Raw genomic sequence first — 23,884 nt, forward strand, 5'->3', positions numbered from 1 at the left:
GCGGGAGGGCGGCGCGCGGGCCGGGACGCGAGTGTGTCCGGCCGCCGCGGGGGTCGGGGGCGCGCGCGTCGTTCAGAGGGGAAAGGGGTGCCTGCGAACCAGGCCCCCGGGGGAGTTCCGGGAACTCGCTCCGATCGCCGAGAGGCGGCGTTCGGCGGGCCTGTGGGGCGCTGAGGCAAAAGCGGGGAGGGTAGTGAGGAAGCAGGGCGATTTCCCTGAGAAGCAGCTCAGCCGTCCCGCCGGCTGACGCGTCACAGAGCTCCTGTTCGCTCTGAGGGAGGACCCCTCCAGAAACGGTGAAGAACGGGCCGCGGGGCCCGAGGCTGCCGCAGGAGACCTCCACCCCCACCCTGGGCTAGAGTGGAGAAGCGAAAGCCGAGAAGGAATGACAGGGGCTAGTGGCGGAGAGTGTTCTGGCCAAGGCCCTTCCACTGTCAACGTCCGGATTCAAGCGAGCTCCGACGTGCAGCGGGGTCGGGCTCCCCGCCTTCATCACGCGCTGCTCGGGGTCCCTCGGCTGCCGCCGCCGCCGCCCCTTGGGTCTGTGGAGTCGGCGCGTAGGGCCCGCTCGCTGCGCTGCCGCTGCTCGGTGCCGCCGCCCGCGCCGCCTCCGCCCCTCCGCCTTCCAGGCTCTCCCCGCGGGGGCCGCGTCACCTCCCCTTTGCCCAGGCCGGGGCACGGCGGGCGCCCCACCCAAATGGGTTGGGGCCGGAGCGGGAGTGGTCAGGAAGAGGGACACGGATTGCCGAGAGTGCGGGGAAGAGTGGGAGCGAAGGTGGAGAAGAGCGTGCCAGCTGTGGCAGGTGGGGAGGTTGAGAGGGGTGTGAGCGTGGGGGCTGGGCGGCGGCGCCCGAGGTGTGGGGCGGGTAGGGAGCGTGCGTGCGGTGAAGCGCCAGTTATCAGGTCGCAGACGGAGTTGGGTGGGGGTACCGGGGAAAGGCGCCGGCGTGTCAGGCCCTGAGGGGAAGGAGTGGAGCGCGTGGAGAAAGGGCTCGGGAGCTGTCCGGGGTGGAGTCCTGGAATGGGGAGAACGTGCACAAGGGGGTCCCCCTGAAATGTCAGGGATGGGAGCCAGGAAGGAGTAAGAGCTGCGAGGAGTTACCTGGGTGTGGGGTGGGGGGATAAGAGGGAGTGGGACCTCAGGTGGTGATGCGGGGTGAGGAAGTTCTGGAAAACAGGGCTGGTGGGAGAGAATTCTCGGAGAAGTACTGAGGAAAAGACGCAGGAGACCGTGGAGGTGAGATTGGGACACTCAGGGATTGTCGAGGAGGGGGTGAGAATGAATAGGCGGCCGGCTGGACGCTGAGGGTGAAGATTTATCAAGTCTCAACCGGGAGGAGAGGAGGAGCGTGCTTGGGTCTAGGGCTTCTGCCTGTTTGGCCCTTTGGGCTCTCACGTTAGTCTGCGAGGAGGCAGAGAAGCGAGATCCGAGATTTTGTAAAAGTCTGATATTTGAAGCAGGCAGAAGGGCTCAATGAAAGAAGACCAGGGTAGAGGCAAAGCCACTCCTGGAGGAATGAAGGGGCCGCCTCCTGGCTCTGCGCTGGGTTGAGCACCGCCCAGACAACCCTCCCGCGGGGGCGGGGCCAAGAGCTGCCAGGTGGGGGACTAGGCTGGGCGTGAATGGCAAGGGGTCACCCCTCTCTTCCCGCGGTCTCCAAGCGCTGTGGACCACAGAGTTACGCTGTGTGTCTGGATGTACACACCCCTACCCGCCTTGCACTCTCGCGCTGTTTAATACCAGGTCAGATTATGGTCTGGTGAGTGGTGGTAAAGCCTTTGGGGTTTGTATTATATTTACCTCTTTGTTGTGTAGTAAGCTCTCTCCCTCCTCCTTCTGTTCCCCAGGTACCATCTGACTAGCTCCCAATTTAAAAGAACTGGGAACAGACAAAGCAGCCCTAGAAATCTCCTGCGATTACTAAGCTTAAATTTCTATGTTTTTTTCTCCCATGCCCTGTTATTGGAAAGAGAAAAGGAAACGGTCTACTTAGCTGCTGTTTTTATTGTTATTTATCGTTGTTAATCACCAGTTTCTCCAAGATGCATACATGCTACAAATCGAATTTAATCTGTTTGGAGCTAGGCAAACCAGATGAGATCATATAAACTCAATTTATTTAATTTTAATTTAAAGAATTTTAACTCTCACCTACTTTAATGACATGCCAACATATGAGATTCTATGGACATGAACCTGAATCACTGAGACATTTGACTTCTTACAGGATTGAAGCAGAAGTGGGCTTACTGTTTGTTTCCTTTTTACAGTCTTTACTACAGCTAGATAAGTTTTTCTACTAAGTAAAATTCTTAGAGGTGGAATTATATTAATATTATCTACTTCGAGGCTTGGTAGCACATGCGTGTAATCCCAGTAACTGGAGGATGAGGCTGGAAGATTGCAAGTTCAAGGGCAGCCTCAGCAACTTAGCATGACCCTTAGTTGCTGAACAAGGCCCTGCTTCAAAATAAAAAGTACTGGGAATGTAGCTCAGTGGTGAAGCATCCTTGAGTTCAATCCCCAGTATTAAATAAATAAGTCTACCATTAGTCACATACCTTCATGAAATAAAATTTTGTCACAGTATATATTATACCAACATTTATAAACATCACAAAAAGCAATGCTATGTAGAAAATACTATACTGTACTGTTACAAACTTTTCACTTGAATTAAAATTTTGCATTGGTTTTAATATATAATTTTTAAATGAGCTTTAGCCAAAGTGAGCTACTTTTCAAAATAATTGCCCCAATGTAACATAAGACTATTCAGAACTAAATAAAGTAAAATATCTTACAAGATCTTCTTTAGTCTTTCTATAATATGGATCTTAGAGGTTTTGATTTGTCTGTTCTGTTTAGTGTTTTAGTTAAATTGTTTATCATTGGGCTGGGTATGTGGCTCAGTGACAGAGCACTTGCCTCGCATATGTGAGGCACTGGGTTCCATCCTCAGCACCACATAAAAATAAATAAACAAAATAAAAATATTGTGCCCATGTATAACTAAAAAAAATATTTTTTAAATGTTTATCATTATTCACTATGTCTTGTATGGTATTATATTTTAGGGCATATCCCTCAGTATATAAATACATTCGAAGTTGAGTCAAAACTGTGTTTTTGTTTAACTTTAGAAGTAAGATGGCCATCTTCATCACTGAATTTTCAAGGTCTTAATAGGACCCAAACTATTTCCAAAATCTAAGTCCTTTTCTGCAGATCCTAGAGGCTTGTGAAGCCTGTGAAAGCATGGACTTTGAATTTTACATATTAATAAGGGCAACTTATAATCTGTAGTATTAGGTGGCATATCTAAAGTCCACAACTATGAACTAAAATCATCACATCAGTATAATTTACTGAGAACCGAGTATTCTGCTAAGAAATCTAGCTGCCTCATAATGCTCAGAATCATTGCTGCTCCCCTACTGCACACAAATAGATACTAGGCATTCCTGCAGCTTCTAACAGTTCTCCCTGCTTCTATCCTTGCAACTTTACAGTATTTTCTCAGTACAGCATGAAGAGCAAGCATCCTAAAACATTAGTCACAACACCCCAATAGTCAAAATCCAAAGGTGGTTCCCCACTTAATGTAACTCCTTAATAGTCTAAAAGTCCCACTTGATCTTTCTGACTTCATCTCCTGTTACTGTCTTTTAAGTGTTCCCTCTGCCTAGAATATCTTTTGGAAAGCTATTCATTTGGCTAACTCTCTCTCCTTCAAATTTTACTTACTTGGCCATTTTATTTAATATTTCAACATGTCCCATACTCTCCCTGTTTACTCCAGCCTCCTTTACCCTCCTTTTTCTTTTTTCCATTGCACTGCCACTCTTAAAACTGTATTTTTACTCTAAGTTGAATAATACAACAGTTTATTATGTTTATCATTTATATCTACTTCCTCAGCAAGAATTTTACTAGTATTTCCCAAGAACCCAGAAAAACACATGGTATCTAGTAAGTGTTCCAACAAATATTTGTTTAATAGATTTCTGGGAAAAGATTTATTCTTATTAGTTTAAGTTGGGCAGGAGAAAGGGAAAAAACATTCTTAACAGCAGAAAAAGTGGATATAAAGAAGCTCTGAACTCTTTTCCAAAATATTTAGGTTTCTTTAGAATTCAGGTCCTTTCACCTCTTGACCTTACCTCTAATCCAACCTACATACTCATCCTACACTTCAGCTATGACATTCTTCTTGTACTTTACCAAATGTGTAGTTTCTCATCTCTGTAACTTTATTTCCATCAGCTTGGATTACCTTTTTTCTTCCCTTTCATTAACCTTCTCTTTCAGTTAACTTCTTTGTCTCTACCATATGTTCATCTTCTTTTTCTCCTTCCACCTGTTTGCCCCAGGCTGTCAGATCATTGTACATACCCTGCTCACAGACAGCACTTGTCACAGTATGTTGTAGCCATTTCTTTCCTTGTCTATAACCTCAACTGAACTATGAATTTTTTAACAGCAAGGAATGTGCCTTTATTTCCAGGGCCTATCAGAGTGTCTCATGAATTCATAGAGCTCAATAAATATATGTTGAACAAATATATGAGTAGTTGCAAAATAATGAAGAAAATCACTGGAACATGAAGAAAGGGTTGTAGCAAAAGTTAACATTGGAGAAATAGTTGTGGTAAGATTATGCTACAGTTTAAATGCTATGCTTAAAATTTGAACTTGTCTTGTAGTAACTAGGCAGTGGAAGTTTTTTAGCCAGAGAAATGACATGATCAGGTTAGATTTTCAGGAGAATATCCTGCCTTCAGTTTTTCACCTATATCTAAATACCTGCTAATATAGAATTACTCAAACGACACAGATGCACAGTGGCTTAAGCATAGAGACACAAATAGCAAATTTTTCCTTCCTGTTTTCAGAATTTATTTTTGTAGCTATTTTGCTCAGTAGATTATAGCAGCATGATAATGAGGCCAAGGTCATGGTTTAAATCCCCAAGTGAGTCAGTTGGTACAGTAGCTACTGCTGACTGTTAATCTTTGCCAGTTGTCAAATGCAACATATTATTTCTTAACCAGGAATTGAGTGGGAGACTGTGATTGGTTCATCCAAAGTTAATCAACATTATTAGATAATCAGTTCAAAGTGTATGACTATTGGTTTAGTAAAATAATGAATTTTAAATTAAAATTATAGTATTTTATTAGTGATGACCAAAGAACACAGCATTAGAGAAAGAATACATTGTTTGTTCCTGGAAAAGCAGCTAAGGATTAGTACAGTTTAATTATTGGTATTCACAGCCAAGAAGTAATGAAAAATTTAATGGATGTTAATGCAGATAAATTTTATTAATCACTTTTTGTATATATGGCAGTATAGGAGGTTATTTCTTAATTATCACAACATAAAAAGTTTAGAGCTATTATATTGTAAGAATCTGGGAAAAATAATATTTCAGTCATCTTTCATTTATAACATAAAAAGTTATTTCTGTTTTCCCCCTTGTAACAGTCAATGAGTACACCTGTAAAGTGAAACAGGACAATGTTAGAAGTTGGTACTTATAGACATAACTGTTGTTATTATTTTCTTAATTAAATGTTTATCTTAATTACAACTGAGAAGTTATTTATAGTTAATTTTATGAGAACACAAATAGTTTCATTCCCCCAATGAATGAATGGATCTAGGCATAAAATACTGATTAAATAACAGCATCTGCTGACACCATAAAAATAGTCAACAAGGCATTATGTGCTTCTTAATGAAAGAACATAATACCACCTATGAAGTTATCTTGCAAAATACAAAGCAAATCAAAATTAAACATGAATCTGAACATCTTCTGGAGCCATCTCCCAATTTACAGGACATTTGGAGGATGGAGGAACATATTAAACTACACCATGGGATTGCAATCTCTAAAACGTTCTAGAAAACATGCTAAAATACAAAATCCATTTTTTTCAGCAAATATATTGCAAGAAAATGAAGAGATAGAGGTGGGATCTACAATTTGTATAGGGAACCTCATTTGGACCCAAAGCTTTAAAAAAGACATAACAAAATTACAAATTTGAATAGTGGGTATTTGATGATAATAGGAAATTATTGGTATTTTTAGGATAATATCATGATGGTGTTAAAAGTAAAAAATCATTAGTGATACATACTGAAATATCTCTGGACAAATGATGTGATATTTGAGATGTGCTTCCAAATAATATAAATGAAGGATTGGTCATGAAAGGCCAGAAAAATTATTCACAACAGAAGTGTTTACAAAGAGAATATATCTCTAACTTCCATTCTTATTGCCATTCATTACACTAAGATATCAATATAAACTCACAATCCTTTATTAAGCATTCATTATTTGGCAGACACTATATTAGATATTTTTACATTTTTTACCACCTTCTATGAAGAATATATTAGGTTTGTGTCACTGTGACCAAAATACGTGACAACACTTAAAAAAGGAAAGTTTATTTTAGCTCACAGTTCCAGAATCTCAGTCCATGGCTGGCTGAGTGCATTCCTCTAGGCCAAGATGAGGCAACATCATAGTGGGAGAAAAACTGCCAGCTTAAGACAGCCAAGAAGCAAAGAGAGGGGGAAGGGGCTATAGGGAAGATAAACCCTTCCAGGACAAAACCCCAGTGACCCACCTCCTCCTGCCATACTCCACTACACTATAGTTACTAGGATGGCCTGATTAGGTTACAGCTCTCATTATCAAATCATTTCACCTCTGAATACTCCTGCATTAATACAGGGGGTTACCTCATATCCAAACCATAATAAAGAATTAGTATCATTCCATTCTATAGATAAGAAAACTGAGCCTCAGACAGATTAAGTGATTTGACTAAATGGAGTGGTTAAATTTCAAGGTTAGTTTTCAAATCTGTTTCTCCTGGCTCCATGTTCAGTATTCATTACACTATACTCATTTGCTTAATGTGGTTACATGTAGATATTCTATTTCCCTGACTAAAATCTAAGCACACTTTTATTGTAGTGCCTGACATTTAATAAGCATAATAAAATAGTTATATTTAATCCAAAATATTCTCTAATATGTGAAAAATATTAGAACAGAAACTAACATTTAATTAAGGTGATCATAAAATGTTCCAGTTTGGTTGACATTATCTCAGTTTTCCCAGGACAGTCCTTGTTTAAACTGTTGTTGTGATTATTAGTAGCAATTTATTTCAGTCCCCAAAAATCCCATTTTACACCTCATATTATATGGTCATGCTAAATTTAGTGAAACATGAATTAAATTCATATGTGCAATACTTAATGAATATAGGAAATCTTTAACCCCAGCTTGGTGGCACACACCCATAATCCCAGCTACTCAGGAGAGGATCAGTAGTTCCAGGTCAGCCTGGGAACTTAATAAGACCCTGTCTCAAAAAGTAAATAAATAAAAAGCATAAGGGTGTGGCTGTATGGCATTGGACTCAGTCCCCAAGAGAGAGAGAGAGAGGGAGAGAACAGAAGAAAAAGAGAGCCAAGAAGGAGGGAGGGAGGAAGGAGATGGAAGGAAGAAAAATTTTAAACAATGTGTTCCTAAAATAAATGCTATGTCATAAACATCCTGTAATTGTAATTCTACATGCTAAACATTTGAAATGAAGTTAATGAATTCCACAATCGAAAAGAGTAAATCACTCTGATTAGATTAAATATTCCCCTAGGACAAGATTTTGACACCAGCTGAAATCCAGAAATAAACAAAAGAAATACTGAGCCCATTTCCTAATGAAGATACAGAGCAAAAAAGTGAATCAACTACCCAAGGACTTGTAAGATAAGCATTGTAATCAATACAAAAGTATCAACATAGGCCTGAAATAAAGTGCAAGAAAATAAAGTTATAGCAAGTCTCTCAGCAGGAAGAAAAGATAATACCTGTTTATTTACAAAGATGTAGAAAGTGACTGCAGAAGTTTGGACAAAAATCTAGGAAATTTGGAATGGGCTATAATCCAAATTTCCCACAAAATTGTGGCTCTCAGAGACAAAGGGTATACTATTGATAGTATGGTTTACATCTAAAATTCATCTTTTAAAAATCCCCATTATGAGATATTAAGAGGTAGGACATTTAAGGGATGATTATGGTCTGCTCTCATTAATGGATTAATCCAGTCATGTGATTAATGGATTGCTTCATTAATGGATTAATGGGTTATCTAATGAATGAGTCTGCCAGTTGGGCTAGGTCTGATGTGCTCTTTGTTTCTGATCAAGTGATGCCCTACACCACCTTGAGACTCTGCCAGCAAGAAGATGGTCACCAGATGTGGTCCTTCCTTATCATGGACCAGAATCAAGAGCCAAAGTGAACCTCTTTTATTTATAAAACTTACTGAGGGAATGATATCATATTATTAGAAACATAAAACACATTAAGACAGGGTGGATTTGTCTTCCACAATGTGACTGGCTGATACTTCTAACATCTCCCTCTGCCTATGAGGATTGCTTTAGTCTTATCTAGATGGTGCCTGATCCAACTGCATGTCCTTTACTCTGCCAGACACCATGAAATTCAAGAAACCTCATCCTAGATCTGATGACAGGAGATGCAAAGCTTACTATCAGCTGTGTACTGATGGTACTGCATCCCTAATTACTTCACTATCTTTCTGATTAGCGTCATATAACACTAAAGTGAAAACAAGATAGAAAAGAACCCTGTCATTTCCCACAAGGGAAAGGTGAAGAAAGGATTACCAGAAAAAAATCAAGAATAACCTAACATTGTTAGCCTTTATCTTACTACTTAAAGGAAATTTTGTTCATTCCAATACCAGAAAGAGAAAAATGTTTATCATGTTTATTAGTTGTATGTTTTATAGGTTACCTAGAATATATCAAGAAAATGTTACCTTATCAAAAATTTTAAAAGTCATTCAACTTTGGAAGCTTTAGTTTTCTTATAAAAGTTTTCTATTAGGTGATCAGTAAGATTCTTTCTTCCTTTTTAATGTAATGATTCTATGGAATATAGCCATTATATAATTCTGACTTTTGAAACATACTACTCATTCAGCAATCATGTATAAGGAACTTTGTACTTCCGATCCTGAGTCGCTAGGATAACAGGCGTGTGCCACCATAACCAGCTTCACACTAGTCATATTTCAAGTACTCAGTAGCTGTATGTGGTTAGTGGCTACCGTTCTATACACCACCAATATAGAACGTCTCCAGAAATTTCTGTTGGACAGCACAGATAGAAGATCAGTTAGGCATCTGTATTATAAGTAGTCAACATTATGGGTTTTTGTTTGTTTGTTTGTTTTCAGTGCTGAGGATTAAACCCAGGGCCTCATGCTAGGCAAGTGCTCTACCACTGAGCTATATCCCCAATCCAGGAGTCAACATTGTGAAGAACATCCCATTGCCTTTATTCTTTGTTTGTTTCTTTTAAAGTGTAAACTTTTCTTCCTGTAAGATATTTTAAGATTTTTTTTAAAAAAGAAAGACCTTTTGTTATATCTCAAATTGTATATGACAAGAATTAGAGTAGAGTGTGTCTAACTAAACAATATTTTTTACCATGGTGTCACTGAGTTCATCAATGACATTCAGTTGGTGGCTCATTAAGAATTTTTTTAATGCAATAGTCAAGTCAATGTTAAGAAATGGAGGGCTGGACTGGGGTTGTGGCTCAGCAGTAGAGCGTTCCCCTAGCATGTGTGAGGCCCTGGGTTCAATCCTCAGCACCACATAAAAATGAATAAAATAAAGGTTTTGCATCCAACTACAACTAAAAATAAGTAAATAAAAAAGAAAGAAAGAAATGGAGGGCTTAAGGGCGGGGGTCATAGCTCAGTGGTAGAGCACTTGCCTAGCATGATCCTCAGCACCACATAAAAGTAAAATAAATAAAGTAAAAGTATTGCATCCATCTAAAACTAAAAATATTTAAAAAGAAAAGAAATGGAGGGCTGGGACTGTAGCTCAGTGGCAGAGTGCTTGCCTAGCATGCATGAAGCACTGGGTTTGATCCTCAGTACCGCATAAAAATAAACAAATGAAATAAAGGCATTCTGTCCATCTACAACTACAAAAAAATTTTTTTAAGATATGGAAATATTTGTGATCCATACTGAAGATGAGTAGATTTTTTTTCCCTTCAGTACTGGGTATTGAACCTAAGGTCGCTTTACCACTGAGCCACATCCCCAGCCCTTTTTATCTTTTATTTTGAGGCAGTCTTGATAAGTTGCTAAGGGCCTCACTAAGTTGCTGAGTCTGGCTTTGAGCATGCAGTTCTCCTGCCTCAGCCTCCTGAGCCACTGGAATTACAGGTGTGTACTACCACACCCGGCGAAGGCAAAGATATCTTGGCAAGCTAAACGATATCATTTTCCTTTAAGAAACAACACCAAGGTTTGGAAATCCCAGAAGACCAGAACACCCATGAGAAAATGAGCTCATTTGTAAGTAAGCCTGTAAGAGTGATGACTTACACTCCTTGCATGTAAGCAGTGGATAAATAAGGCTCAATTTCAAGTCTTGTACAATTGCCACAAGTAGTGTAGTCAAGAAGTGAGAACTCAGTGCAGGGTATGAACATGGAGTCTATTCCAGACTTTTTCTAGTAAGAGAAGAGAATGAAGGCTTTAGCTCTTAGGATACTTTCAGTAATTCTAAAAAAATATCAACACAAACTGACAAGTGATAATGCAAATTATTGGCTCATGTAACTAGAAAATCCATAAATAGATAAGATTTCAGAATTGTTTAATTCAGCTGGGCACAGTGGCACATGCCTATAATCAAAGCAAGGGAAGAGGCTGAGGCAGGAGGATTGCAAGTTCAACACCAGCCTTGGTAGTTTAGTGAGACCCTGTCTCAAAAGAAAAAATAAAAAGGGCTGGGGATATAGCTCAGTAGTAGAGCACCACTGGGTTCAATCCCAGTACCACCACCCAAAAAAAAAAGAATTGAAGATCCAGAAGCCTATATAAAGTCTTATCAGGGACTCAGCATTTCATTGTGGATCTGTGCTTTACTGTTCATGATGCTGACTTTAACAGTGATTCTTTTCATGACATAATATGGCTAACAAAAACTATTAGGGCCTTTCCATATCCTCCCATATGCATTCAACAGAATTTCTGAGGCAGGCATAGTGAAACACACCTGTAATCCCTCCTACTCCCCAGGCTGAGGCTGGAGGATCCCAACTCTGAGACAATCCTGGACAATTTAGTGAGACCTTGTCTCAAAATAAAATAAAGAGGGTTGGGGATGTATCTCAGTTGTAGACCACCCCCAGGTACTGAAAAGAAGAAATTATTCTAAACTGTGCAGTGATCAGAGGACCTCTCCTTCTTCCTGTGGCCAAGGCAGGCCATGCTCTGATGACTTAGGTCTGAATAACCTGAACCTATCACTGTGGCAAGGAAGTGAGACTACCTGATAGACATGGCCCACCAAAACCTCATGGTTGCTATGTCATGAGGAAAGGATGAAATAAGATCTTGTGATATCATACCATTTACTATGTCATCCCAAAAAGAACGTTTACGTTTTTAGTTTTCTCTAATGTCAATTAATTTTTGAAATATTTACATTTCAAGTAATTTTTATCATGATAATGTATCTTGGGAAATGTAAAAGTGAGTAAATGATGTTGGTTTCATATGCACAGATCATCAGATAAAGATGGTATAAGGGAGAAAAAGGTTGTATGAAAGTAGAAATTTTTATGTTTTTACTGTGGCCACAAAAAAAGGGGGAAAATAGATTTAAAAATAATTGATGTAACAAAGAGATTATTTGGATAAGATACCCTAAAACTATAGATGAAAATCTGATAAATTCAAACAGTACGCAAAGTAAAATAGAAGGATGTTAGCCACCCTATTGTTAAAATATACATGCATAGGGATTAATTATAAAGTTCATAATATACAATTTATATTGAATTGATGACCATAATAAGGCACAACTTTAAGTATGTCACTTCTTGAAGGAATTTTATCCAAGTCTAGTAGTAGAAGCATTACAAATGTTTTTTCAAGTAACTGAGAAGACCACAGGTGGATGATGAGAATAATATAGTTACTTCATTTTACTCTTACTTTAAGATTAATGATAAAATATGGCTTCAACTATCACCTCAATGAATCTACTATCTAAAAGTGTACTATCAGTTTTAGTCCTTTATTCCTAGATGTCTACAAAACATTTGTTTCTTTTTTCTTTTTTTTTTAAAGAGAGAATGAGAGAGGAGAGAGAGAGAGAGAATTTTTTTTTAATATTTATTTTTTAGTTCTCGGCGGACACAACATCTTTGTTGGTATGTGGTGCTGAGGATCGAACCCGGGCCGCACGCATGCCAGACAAGCGTGCTACCGCCTGAGCCACATTCCCAGCCCTACAAAACATTTATACTTGAAGATTTCATTATCACCTCAAGCTTAATATTACCTAAAACAGAGTTTACCAACTATCCCTTCAACAACAACAACAAAAAGAAAAACAATTTTTTCTCCAATTTCTATTTTTCTGTCATTGTCATCATCATTCCCATAAATCTTCCAGAATAGGAATGTCAAAAACATCCATGATTATTTCTGGTGGTTTCTATCATCTAATAAAGCCCCTATGCACTGTCAATTATTAAATATAATACCATTAATTATTTATTTACAATATCCCAGGCATATCCTTTAAATTATCCTCACTGCCACCATCCTAATCAAAATTATTATCACCCTAAAAATAATTACAGTATCATAAGCATAATAGAGGAGAAAAATCAATGGTACTTGAGTCAGGATACCTCTAATTTGTTGGGGGGGTTTTTTGTTTTTGTTTTTGTTTTTTACTAGGGATTGAACTCAGGGGCACTTAACCACTAAGCCACATCCCCAGCCCTATTTTGTATTTTCTTTAGAGATAGTTGCTGCGGCTAGCTTTGAACTCAGGATCCTCCTGTCTCAGCCTCCCAAATTGCTGGGATTACAGGTGTATGCCACCCCACCTGGATTTTTATATCATTTTAATTGTCACTATCTTTGGGGTCCATATTCTTCTATAAAATGAATAAGATATTCTTTTCAGTTCTGAAATATGATGCCAGGATTACTTTTTCTTGCTTCAGTCTCTTACATTCTTTCCTTCCAAATAATTGTGTACTGCTACCAGATAAACCTTTTGAAAAACATATATTTTATTATAACACATAGAAGGTAAACTAAAGCATCATTTAATAGAGCCATCTCTGAGGTTAGAATCCAAGATTTCAATCTCAGCTCTACCACTTACTAAACATGTTACTAAGTATGCATCATCTGTAAATCAAGAAAAATGATAGTATTTTGTTAAAGATTTTAACAACTAAATGATGTAATACATACATAGTGTTCATCTTATAAGAAGTACCCAAGAGGGCTGGGGTTGTAGCTCAGCAGTAGAGCACTTGCCTAGCATGTGCAAGGCCCTGGGTTTGATCCTCAGCACCACATAAAAATAAATAAAATAAAAGTAATGTGTCCAACTACAACTAAAAAAATAAACATAAAAAAAGAAGTGCCCAAGAAATGTGTTATTCTTTTTTTAATATTTTCAATTTGTTTATTCTAATTAGTTATAATGACAGCAGAATGCAATTCAATTCATATTACACAAATACAGCACAATTTTTCATGTCTCTGGTTGAACACAAAGTAGAGTGATACTATTTGTGTTTTCATATGTGTACTTAGGGTAATTATGTCCATCTCATTCCACGGTCTTTCCTGCCCCTCTAAGCCCCCCTTCCTCCCCCTCCTCTTTGCCCTATCTAAAGTTTATCTATTCCTCCCAGGCTTCCCACCTCCATTCCCACTATGAATCAACATCCTTATATTAGAGAAGACATTTGGATTTGGTGTTTTGGGATTGGCTTACTTCTTTTAGCATTATATTCTCCAACTCCATCCATTTACCTGCAAATGCCAGGATTTTATTCTTTTAATTCTAAGTAATATTCCATTGTGTATATATACCACATTTTCCTTATCCATTCATTATTGGAGGGTATCTAGGTTGGATCCTCAATTTAGCAGTTATGAATTGTGCTGCTATAAACATTGATAAGGCTATGTCCCTGTAGTATGCTGTTTTTAAGTCCTTTGGGTATAAACCAAGGAGTGAGATAGCTGGGTCAAATGATGGTTCCATTCCCAGTTTTCCAAGGATTCTCCATACTGCTTTCCATATTGGTTTCACCAATTTGCAGTCCCACCAGCAATGTATGAGTGTGCCTTTTCCCCCACATCCTCACCAACACTTATTGTTGTTTGAATTCTTAATAGCTACCATTCTGACTGGAGTGAGATGAAATCTTAAAGTAGTTTTGATTTGCATTTCTCTAATTGCTAGATGTTGAACATTTTTCATATATTTGTTGATTGATTGTAAATCACCTTCTGAGACATGTCTATTCAATTCCTTGGCCCACTTATTGATTGGATTACTTGCTTTTTTGGTGTTAAGATTTTTGAGTTCTTTATATATCCTAGAGTAATGCTCTATCTGATGTGTGTTTAGTAAAAATCTCCTTTCATCCTGTAGGCTCTCTATTTACTTCATTGATTGTTTCTTTTGATGAGAAGAAGCTTTTGAGTTTGAATCCATCCCATTTATTAATTCTTGATTTTAATTCTTGTGCTGTAGGAGCCTTATTAAGGAAGTCAGGGCCTAATCTGACATGATGGAGATTTGGTCCTACTTTTTCTTCTTTTAGGTACAGAGTCTCTGGTTTAATTCCTAGGTTCTTGATCCACTTTAAATGTGTTATTCTTATATTCCCAGTTAAAACTCACTAATTGACTTTGCCTACAAAAAGTCCAAAATTAATAGCCCAAGTCATGGTTTTTTCATCTTTCTCTGACCCATTGTTTTGCTTATCCTATTATAGTATATACCCTCTTCACCTCACAAATATCTATGTACTTTTTATATTTCATAGGCTCCTGACTTATCTTCATCTCTTCAATATTACACCAGGAATAAAAACAGCTCCTTTTACTTATTTGAATTGTGCCATCTAACTTTGAGGGCTTTCAGCTACATAAAACATCAACTTAAACTGGGTTAAACAATAAGAAAATGTAGTGATCCACAGTAACAGACTTCAGGTTGCCTTGGTCCGTGGCTGGCTCTGTTCCTTGCAGTTGTCCTGATAGTGCCCTGCTCTTTATATTTCCTTGGCCCTCAGGTTGCATTACCTAGCAAAATGACTCTAGTGGTTCCAGGCTTTACACTCATGCACCATGGTATTGGAAGAAGAAAGATTCTTTCTAGTATTCCAAACAACAGTCCTGAAAGTCACCCAAATTGATTCATATCCTCCTCTTCCCATCCTTCATCTCCTGTCCCAACCTAACAATGACATACGCAGGGGAAATAGAATGTGCCTGTAGTTGATTAAACTAACCACAGCTTCTCCTAAAGTACCAGGGGGCATCAACTTCCTCCAGAGTACTTGAACTCATGGTAGAGGATGCATGTTATTCAAGTTAAGGTCTGATATTGTTTACAGTGGGAAAACAGGTAATGAAAGTTGGTTGTGGAGGTCATGATATCCACTCTGTCATCCTTAAGTACCACCTAAGGATGATCTCTTTGACAGCATCAATTTCTATAAACACTACCTTAACTTGTCTTATATTGTCATCTTTTATACATAAATGTCTTGAAGTCAAAGTCATTCTATTCCTACTCAGCTCTAAGCTGAATACAGAAAATGATCAATGAAGGATAAATAATTTTATTGAGAATTCAATAATTTAATTGAGAAAGTAGAAATAGGTGATTGAAAGTGGAGTGTCAGGAGCTGATCTGAACAGGAGCTATGTACACACCTTTTAAGTCCTGAGAAAAGAGGTACTGAACATCGCAATGCAATTGGACTTTACAACTCCAGGAGTGGGTGTCACCGGATGGGGTTGGATTACACCCACTTATTTGTTGTAACCTTACACCTTGCCTCATTTGAATGGCTTCTCCCCAATAAAACCCGGGTTAGAGGCGTGCTCCTCCTGTTTCTTGCCTGCCTCACGCCCCCTGTGGGAGCTGTGGCTGAGGAGCAGTCGCTGAACCCAAAAAAGTACTTTCTGTGTCTCTGTCTTTATTTACTCAGCCAAAATTCACTTGGAGTGATCCTGGCCAGTTTAGTCATGTGTTTCGACTGTGGGGTGGGTAGAAAAGTTTATCGCAGCTCTTAGAATTGCCCTCAAGAAGAGAGTAATAAGAAATGGTCTCTCTGTCCACTCGGGCAACCTCACTGCCCCAAACAGGAGCCTGCAGGATCCTGTTTCTGTTTTCAGAAAGAGTTTGAAGCCAGTATAATTTTCTAATAGCTGTGTTTGATGATTTTATTTATGCCTCCACAACTAGCGTTCTTAGCCTTAACAATTTCAATTTTCTTATTTCTTTAGTATCTGTCAAAATGTTTTCCCTCAAGTGTCACCTGGGAAAACATATTCTGTTCATTTATTTCATAACTGCTCTCTTGACCTCTTTATTGCTTCCGTATTATAACCCAAGATATTCTTACAAACAGGACTTATTATTCTTTGCAAATGAAAGTGATGACAGACTTGATAATTTGTATAAAAACATTTTACAATTTCTATACAAAACATTTTATTAATGGAATCCACACAATATATATTTTATTGAAATGTTATGACTTGAAATTTGGGTATCTGATAGGTTTCTTATAATAAAGACTTCACAGTGCAACTGTTTGTAGATTTGCAGCTGGCCGGAATTTTAATTTTTTAATTCACATTTTTAATTCAAATATGATTGATCTGAAATATTAAGAAAAATTCTCCTTGAATTATTTACTATAAAAGAATAAAGTAAATCCAGATATCTGTGATGCAATTTTTTTTTAATAAATTGAGATCATTACCATTCAATTACCACTTTTTTCTATTAAATGTATTCCTGGAGGCTGGGGATATAGCACAGTTGGTAGCGCAAAGACCTGGGTTCAATCCCCAGCACAGCACCAAAAAAAAAAAAGGTACTCCTAACCACTAAATGAAAGAAGGCCTTTTTTAAAAAATATTTGTTTTTGGTTGTAGTTGGACACAATACCTTTATTTTATTTATTTTTATGTGGTGCCAAGGATCAAACCCAGGGCCTTGCACGTGCTAAGTGTGTGCTCTATCACTAAGCCACAATCCCAGCCGTGAAAGAAGGCTTTTTATAAAGTTAAGTTCACCAGAGCAACAAAGAAAAATATAGAGGTGAGAACTAACATGTTAAAAGGAAAAGACTTATTTCTAAAGATATATTTAATAAACGATAATTATGTGAATAATTACTTTAGTTTCTATTTCTCAAATCTTTAAAAAAATGCATTCCTAGGTCATAGTTTAAAGGGTTGTTCTGCCTCCTCCACTATATTATGAATTCCTTGAAAGTATGTAAAATGCCTTATTCTTCTTTATATTCACCCATTCTTTACCATAGTGCCTTACACCAAAATGAGTATTGATTGAATTCAATTTAAGATCAACAAGCCCTGCTAATAAAGTTACACTTGTAAAAAAAAAAAAAATCTTGACACTTGATATAAAAATCTAAGTATAGTAATATTTTTTCTTTGAGGATTTTTTTCCATTTTGCTTTTAGCTTTTATTGTTAATATAAATGTTGAAAAAATTTAAATAGATTTGATTGGGTGAATTGATGAAACATCATTTCACATTTCTGAATTTTATCTCAACTTTAAATGAATATATTGATTGACTTTTCTTTTATCTCTTTTTCTTTTTAAAGGAGGGAAAGTTTATTTTGTTTCACTGTTTGAGAGGTTTAGTCCACCACTGGACAAGTTGATTACTCTGGACCCAAGGTGAGGCAGAACATCATGGCAGAAGGATGTAGTGGAAAAAGAAGCATGCTCACCTCACAATGACCAGGAATCAGAGAGAAAGAGAAGAGAGAGAGGAGAGAGGAGAGAGCTGATTTAACTTTGCTTATAGAAAAAAAGAAAGAAAAATAAACATTTTCTAACTCAGAGTACAAGAGGTCATCATCATTTTCTCTAAGACTGCTCATATTTTTTTTCCTTCATTCCCTATGTGTGTTTATGAGAGGTCTACTCTCTTGTTACTGTGTATGTGTTATGGTGATAACATGATTAAAGCCATATTGTGTTGATAATGACAATGATGATAAAAAGTTCTTTAAATCACTTCTTCACAGAATACTAAAAAAATTAGCATATCTTTTGACTAGAGGAAGAAAGTTTCAGATAACTCATGTCAGTTATCATAATTCCAGTAATCCACTATGAATGGTGTCTGTACCTCAGGTTAGAAGCCTGAAACTGAGTAAACAAAACAAAACAAAAACCCTAGTTAATCTGAAAAGTTTAAACCAGACTCCTAGGCCTTGGTCCAAGAATGAGTCAATATATCAGCGGGGCATGGTGGTACACATCTGTAATCCCGGCAACTCCAGAGGCTGAGCTAGAACGACTTGAGGCCAGCCTCAGCAATTTAGTAAGACCCTCAGCAACTTAGTGAGACCCTTTCTTAAAATGAAAAGTAAAAATTACTGGGAGCAATTACTGTTCCAGTAATTACTGGGACTAATTCGTAAAGCATCCCTGGGTTCAATCCCCAGTGCAAAAAAAAAAAAAAAAGTGAGTCATTATGTCAAAAAAAAAAGTTCATCTATGATATGGAGGCAGGGAAATGAAAGAGAAGGAAAACATGCTTGCAAAATTAATCTAAACATTTAGGGTTGCCATAAAGTCATACTTCCTATCTTTTATGCTTATTTTTTTTTTGGAGGGGGTACTGGGGATATTGAGGCACTTGGGGCACTCAATCACTGAACCACATCTCAGCCCTATTTTTTAAAAAATGTTTTTAGTTTTATTTTATTTATTTATTTTTATGTGGTGCTGAGTGCCAAGGTCTCGGCTTGGCACCAGAATCACGAGCCACCACACACCTTTGTAGGTTCAAACAGCAATTCTTTATTCCCGCTCTCACACCGCCTCCACACAGGTCCAGGGGCAAATGCGTTCTGCCGTCTGCCCGCACAATTCACCTACTCCACGATGGCTATCTCCAAATCTCATTTTAATCTCACGAGAACTCAACGGGAACAAGCAGCAGGAACACCCTAATCCCAGCAATAATCTTCAATCTCTAACTTCCCTAAAACCCATTATCTTAAACTGGCAACGCCTTAAACTCAAGGAGCCGGTTACTTCCTCAAACCTGATCAGCTCTAAACCCGGATCTGCCTTGGTCCTTGAGCAAGGTCACCTTATTAAAGCATGCATGCAATGTCCCATCGAATGTCCTCTAAGCAGCATGGGGTACGCTTGGCAAGGAAATTTCGATGCGTCATTCCTACTTGGTAATGGCCCTCAGCAGCTGAGAATCAAACCCAGACCTCACACACACTAGGCAAGTGCTCTACCACTGAGCTAAAGTCCCAGCACCCAACCCTATTTTGTATTTTATTTAGAGACAGGGTCTCACTGAGTTGCTTGGTACCTTACCATTGCTGAGACTGGCTTTGAACTCTCAATCCTCCTGTCTCAGTCTCCAGAGCCACTGGGATTACAGTTGCGCACTACCATGCCCAGCTCTTTTGTGCTTGTTTTTATGCTGTTTTTTTTCTATTAGTGCATTATAGTTATACCTAATATCGAGGTTAATTTTGACGTAATTATACAAGCATGGAATATAATTTGCTCCAATTCAGTCACCAGTACTTTTTCTTTCCCTTCCCTTCTCCTTTCCCCTGTCCTTTTCCCTCTACTCTACTGAACTTTCTTCTTTTATTTATAGTTTTTTTTTAAATTAGTGCATTATGGGTATACATGAAGGTAGAATTCACTGTGTTATATTCACATATATAGAGAGAAAAGTTTGGTCCAATTCACTCCACTGTTACTCCTTTTTCCAGTCCTTCTTCCCTCCCCCTCAATCTCCTTCTTGTATTCCATGGATCTCTCTTCTATTTTTCTGGGATCCTCACCAATCCCCCTTTTTTGTTGTTGTTATTGTTATTGTTTGTTTTCTTCCTTAATTTGGTTTAGCTTCTGCATACAAGAGGAAATATTCAACCCTTGACTTTCTAGGTTTGGCTTATTTCACTTAGCATGATATTGTCTAGTTCCATTCATTTACCAGCAAATGTCACAATTTTATTCTTTATGTTTTATGCCATTTTAAAAATTTTTTATACTGTCTTCATATTTAGTAAAAACTTGAAATTAACACCTATTTATTCTGCCCTAAGGAGAAGCAATGAAGGAAATATCATTTACAATTGGACTAGAGTTTAATTCAAAGTCACATAATATTAAAGCATTGCATGTGTGTGCAGCTGCTGAATTTGGCAAGTTGGATCTAAAAGACAATAAAGACACTCTCTTTATACTAGACATCATTTATTTTAGTAATAATATGGAAGCAAGAGCAAAAGTGAAACTGATAGGCAAGAGAGAAATAGAAGAAAATACATCCCCAGATTGGAGGAAATACCAACACCTGAAGTTATATAGCTGGAGGTCCTAAGGCAGATTTACAGGGTTCTAACTGGGAAGTCCTGGCAGAGTCTTCTTCACAGGTGAGAGTCCAAAGTCTTATTCCCAACTCCATTCAAACAACCTGTGTGACCTAGTGATCCTCTCAAGGTCTGGCCAGGTCCCCAAAGGAAGGGAGTGATAGCCTTGAAATAAGTGAATGAGTGAATTCTCTGAGTAAGCCAAACCCACCAAGAAATCAGCATTCTTTAGATGTTCCATCAAGGATGTGCAAGGTCAAGGCAGGCACATGGTCAGGGAAGATCTTTAATATTTTCCTTATCCCTTTAGTGGGACAGCACAAGTCTTCCCAAGAAAAGATGAAAATGGAAGTCACATAATTTGGGTAGTTTTGTCAGCTCTTTCTCTTAAAGATATTCCTTCCAGAATTTTCACTGAATGAAACTCAAAAGGTTTTGCGTTTTAGCTTTTATGAGAAAAAGACATTGCATTGTGGATCAGCATATAATAGTTTTACAAAAGTTTAGCCAGGCATAGTGGCACATACCTGTAATCCCAGTGACTTGGGAGGCTGAGGCAGGAGGGTTGTAAGATCAAGGACAGCATGCACAATTTAATTAAGACCCTGTCTCAGAACAAAAATAAATAAATAAAAAGGACTAAGGATGTAGTTCAATGGTAGGGCAGCCCTGGGTTCAATCCCAGTAGCATTTAAAAATATATATATATATAATCATTCTTAAGCATGTCACTAATGCGGTTTTCCTAAGAGGAGGTGGCAGAAATAAGAAATTTTTAGAAAAACAAGACTAACAATATGGGGATGGTTTTTGCTATCACCATTATTGTCAATGTAATTACAGATCTCCATGGTGACCCAACACTAACTTCTCTATCTGATGCTGTGCCAGATTGGTACAAAGGTAGCTCCCTAATGGTTTCAAGTATTTAGCAATAATCTTGAGTATGAGATTTAACAGAGTTGAAATACTATGGGAAGGCTGGCATGGTAGCGGCACACCTGTAATCTCAACGGCTTGGGAGGCTGAGGCCGGAGGATCTTGGGTTCAAAGCCAGCCTCAGCAACAGTGAGGCACTAAGAAACTCAGTGAGACCCCGTTTCTAAATAAAATACAAAATAGGACTGGGGTTGTGGCTCAGTGGTTGAGTGCCCTTGAGTTCCCAGTACCTTTAAAAAAAGAAAGAAAGAAAGAAAGAAAGAAAGAAAGAAAGAAAGAAAGAAAGAAAGAAAGAAAGAAAGAAAGAAAGAAAGAAAGAAAGAAAGAAAGAAAGAAAGAAAGAAAGAAAGAAAGAAAGAAAGAAAGAAAGAAAGAAAGAAAGAAAGAAAGAGAAATAATATGGGCAGATAGAATAAGAAGATAGAAGTATTGAGGAATGTTTAGAGAAGTTAAAAATAACAGAGAAATAGCACTGAGATCAGGAGGAATTTGAGGTTCACTCTGTGTTATTAAGTTTAATTTCCATCTTACTTGACTTCATTGAATATCTTGTGCCATGGTAACATCTTATGTTCTTTTTTATTATTGGTATTATTTTTCATTAGAAAATCATAATTATATACATTTGTAGAGTACAATGTGATGTTTTGATATATGTATATAAAGTGGATGATTAAATCAAGCTAATTAACAAATCCATAACTTTACCTGTCATGTTTTATGAGACATTTGAGATTTACTCTGAATTATTTTGAAAAATACAGTATTATTGACTATAGTCACCTTGTTGTACAAGAGTTCTCATAATTTATTCCTCCGGTCTATCTGGAATTTTGTAACCTTGAGAAAAAAGTACAAGGCCAGAGGCATCATACTTCCTAATTCCAGGACATATTACAAAGTGATTGTATTCAAAACAGCATAGTACTTCATAAACACCAGAATTACTGACCTATAGAGTAAGTAAGATGGCGAAAAGAAACCCAAGCGGGCTGGGGTTGTGGCTCAGCGGTAGAGTGCTTGCCTAGTAAGCATGAGACTCTGGGTTCGATCCTCAGCACCACATAAAAAAGTGAAGATATATGAAAAGAAAGAAACCCAAGCATCATTTACAGTCAACTAGATTTTTTTTTAAGTACTGGAAACTGAACCCAGGGGTGCTCTACCACAGAGCTATATCCCCATCCCGTTTTTTAAAAAATTTTGAGACAGAGTCTGACTAAGTTGCTGAGGCTGCCCTCAAATCTGTGATCTTCCTGCCTTAGCTTAATTATAGGTGTGCACCACCACAGCTGGCTACAATCAATTGATTTCAAAAAAGTTCCCAAGAACACACATGGGGAAAATACAGTCTCTTCAACAATTGGTATTGAGACAACATGTACATGCAAAAGATTTAAATTAGATCTTTACCTCACACCTATACAAAAATTAACTCAAAATGGATTAAGATTTAAACATAAGACCAGAAACACCAAAACTACTAAAAGAAAACATGGGAGAAAAATCCACAATATTGGTTTGGAAAATGAACAAACAGATAACATCAAACTAAAAAGCTTTTTGCACATCAAAGTAAACTACCAACAGAGTGAAGAGACAACCTGCAGAATGGGAGAAAATATATGCCAATCATACATCTGATAAAGGTTAGTATTCAAAACCTATAATGAATCCAAACAACTCAATTGCATAAAAACAATTTAAAAAGGGACAAAGGACCTGAATGTACATTAAAAAAAAATACCTACAAATGGCAACAGGTAAATAAAAATAAAAAATACTCAGCATCACTGTTTTCTGTCTGTTTGGTTGGTTTTTGGAACTGGGGATTGAACCCAGGACCACTTTACCTATTGGCTACATCCGCAGATCTTTTTTATTATTTTATTTTTAAACTGGGTCTCACTAAGTTGCTTAGGGCCTCTTTGCTGAATTGCCCAGGCTGGCATCAAACTTAAATTCCTCCTGATCAACCTCCTGAGCCACAGGGATTACAGGCACCATCACACCCAGCAGTGTCATTATTTATTAGAGAATACTTACCTCACATTGTTAAGACAGCTCTTATCAAAAAAGAAAGGAAGGAAGGGAGGGAGGGAGGAAAGAAGGAAGGAAGGAAGGAGAAAAAGAAAAGTAAAGTAAAAAGACAGATAAAAATTTTTGGTGAAGATGCAGAGAAAAGGGAACCTTTACACATTCTTGGAGAAAAATGTAAATTAGGGGCTGGGGTTGTGGCTCAGCGGTAGAGTGCTCACCTAGCATGTTCAAGGCCCTGGGTTCGATCCTCAGCACCACATATAAATAAATAATAAAGGAAAAAAATTTTAAAAAAGAAAAATGTAAATTATAGTAAAAAGTAGAGGAGTTCCTAAAAAAATTAA

The 23,884-nt window shown here is 38.0% G+C and overlaps 1 protein-coding gene across 2 annotated transcripts; it reads left to right on the plus strand.

The window, feature by feature from the left end:
* The first annotated feature begins 50 nt into the window (after nt 1–50).
* LOC144365438 (uncharacterized) lies at nt 51–18,197 on the plus strand. Of its 2 annotated transcripts, none has more exons than XM_078016830.1 (2): nt 51–803; nt 1,849–3,000. In XM_078016830.1, exons 1-2 carry the CDS (start codon nt 386–388, stop codon nt 1,857–1,859), a joined length of 429 nt encoding a protein of 142 aa, XP_077872956.1. In that variant the 5' UTR covers nt 51–385; the 3' UTR covers nt 1,860–3,000. The 2 variants fall into 2 exon arrangements, with proteins under 2 accessions (XP_077872956.1, XP_077872955.1); XM_078016829.1 differs by lacking the exon at nt 1,849–3,000 and adding an exon at nt 17,805–18,197 and having other exon boundaries at nt 59–803.
* Nucleotides 18,198–23,884: the final 5,687 nt, after the last annotated feature.

The sequence above is a fragment of the Ictidomys tridecemlineatus genome, chromosome 7, assembly GCF_052094955.1.
Source record: "Ictidomys tridecemlineatus isolate mIctTri1 chromosome 7, mIctTri1.hap1, whole genome shotgun sequence".
Classification (NCBI taxonomy): domain Eukaryota; kingdom Metazoa; phylum Chordata; class Mammalia; order Rodentia; family Sciuridae; genus Ictidomys; species Ictidomys tridecemlineatus.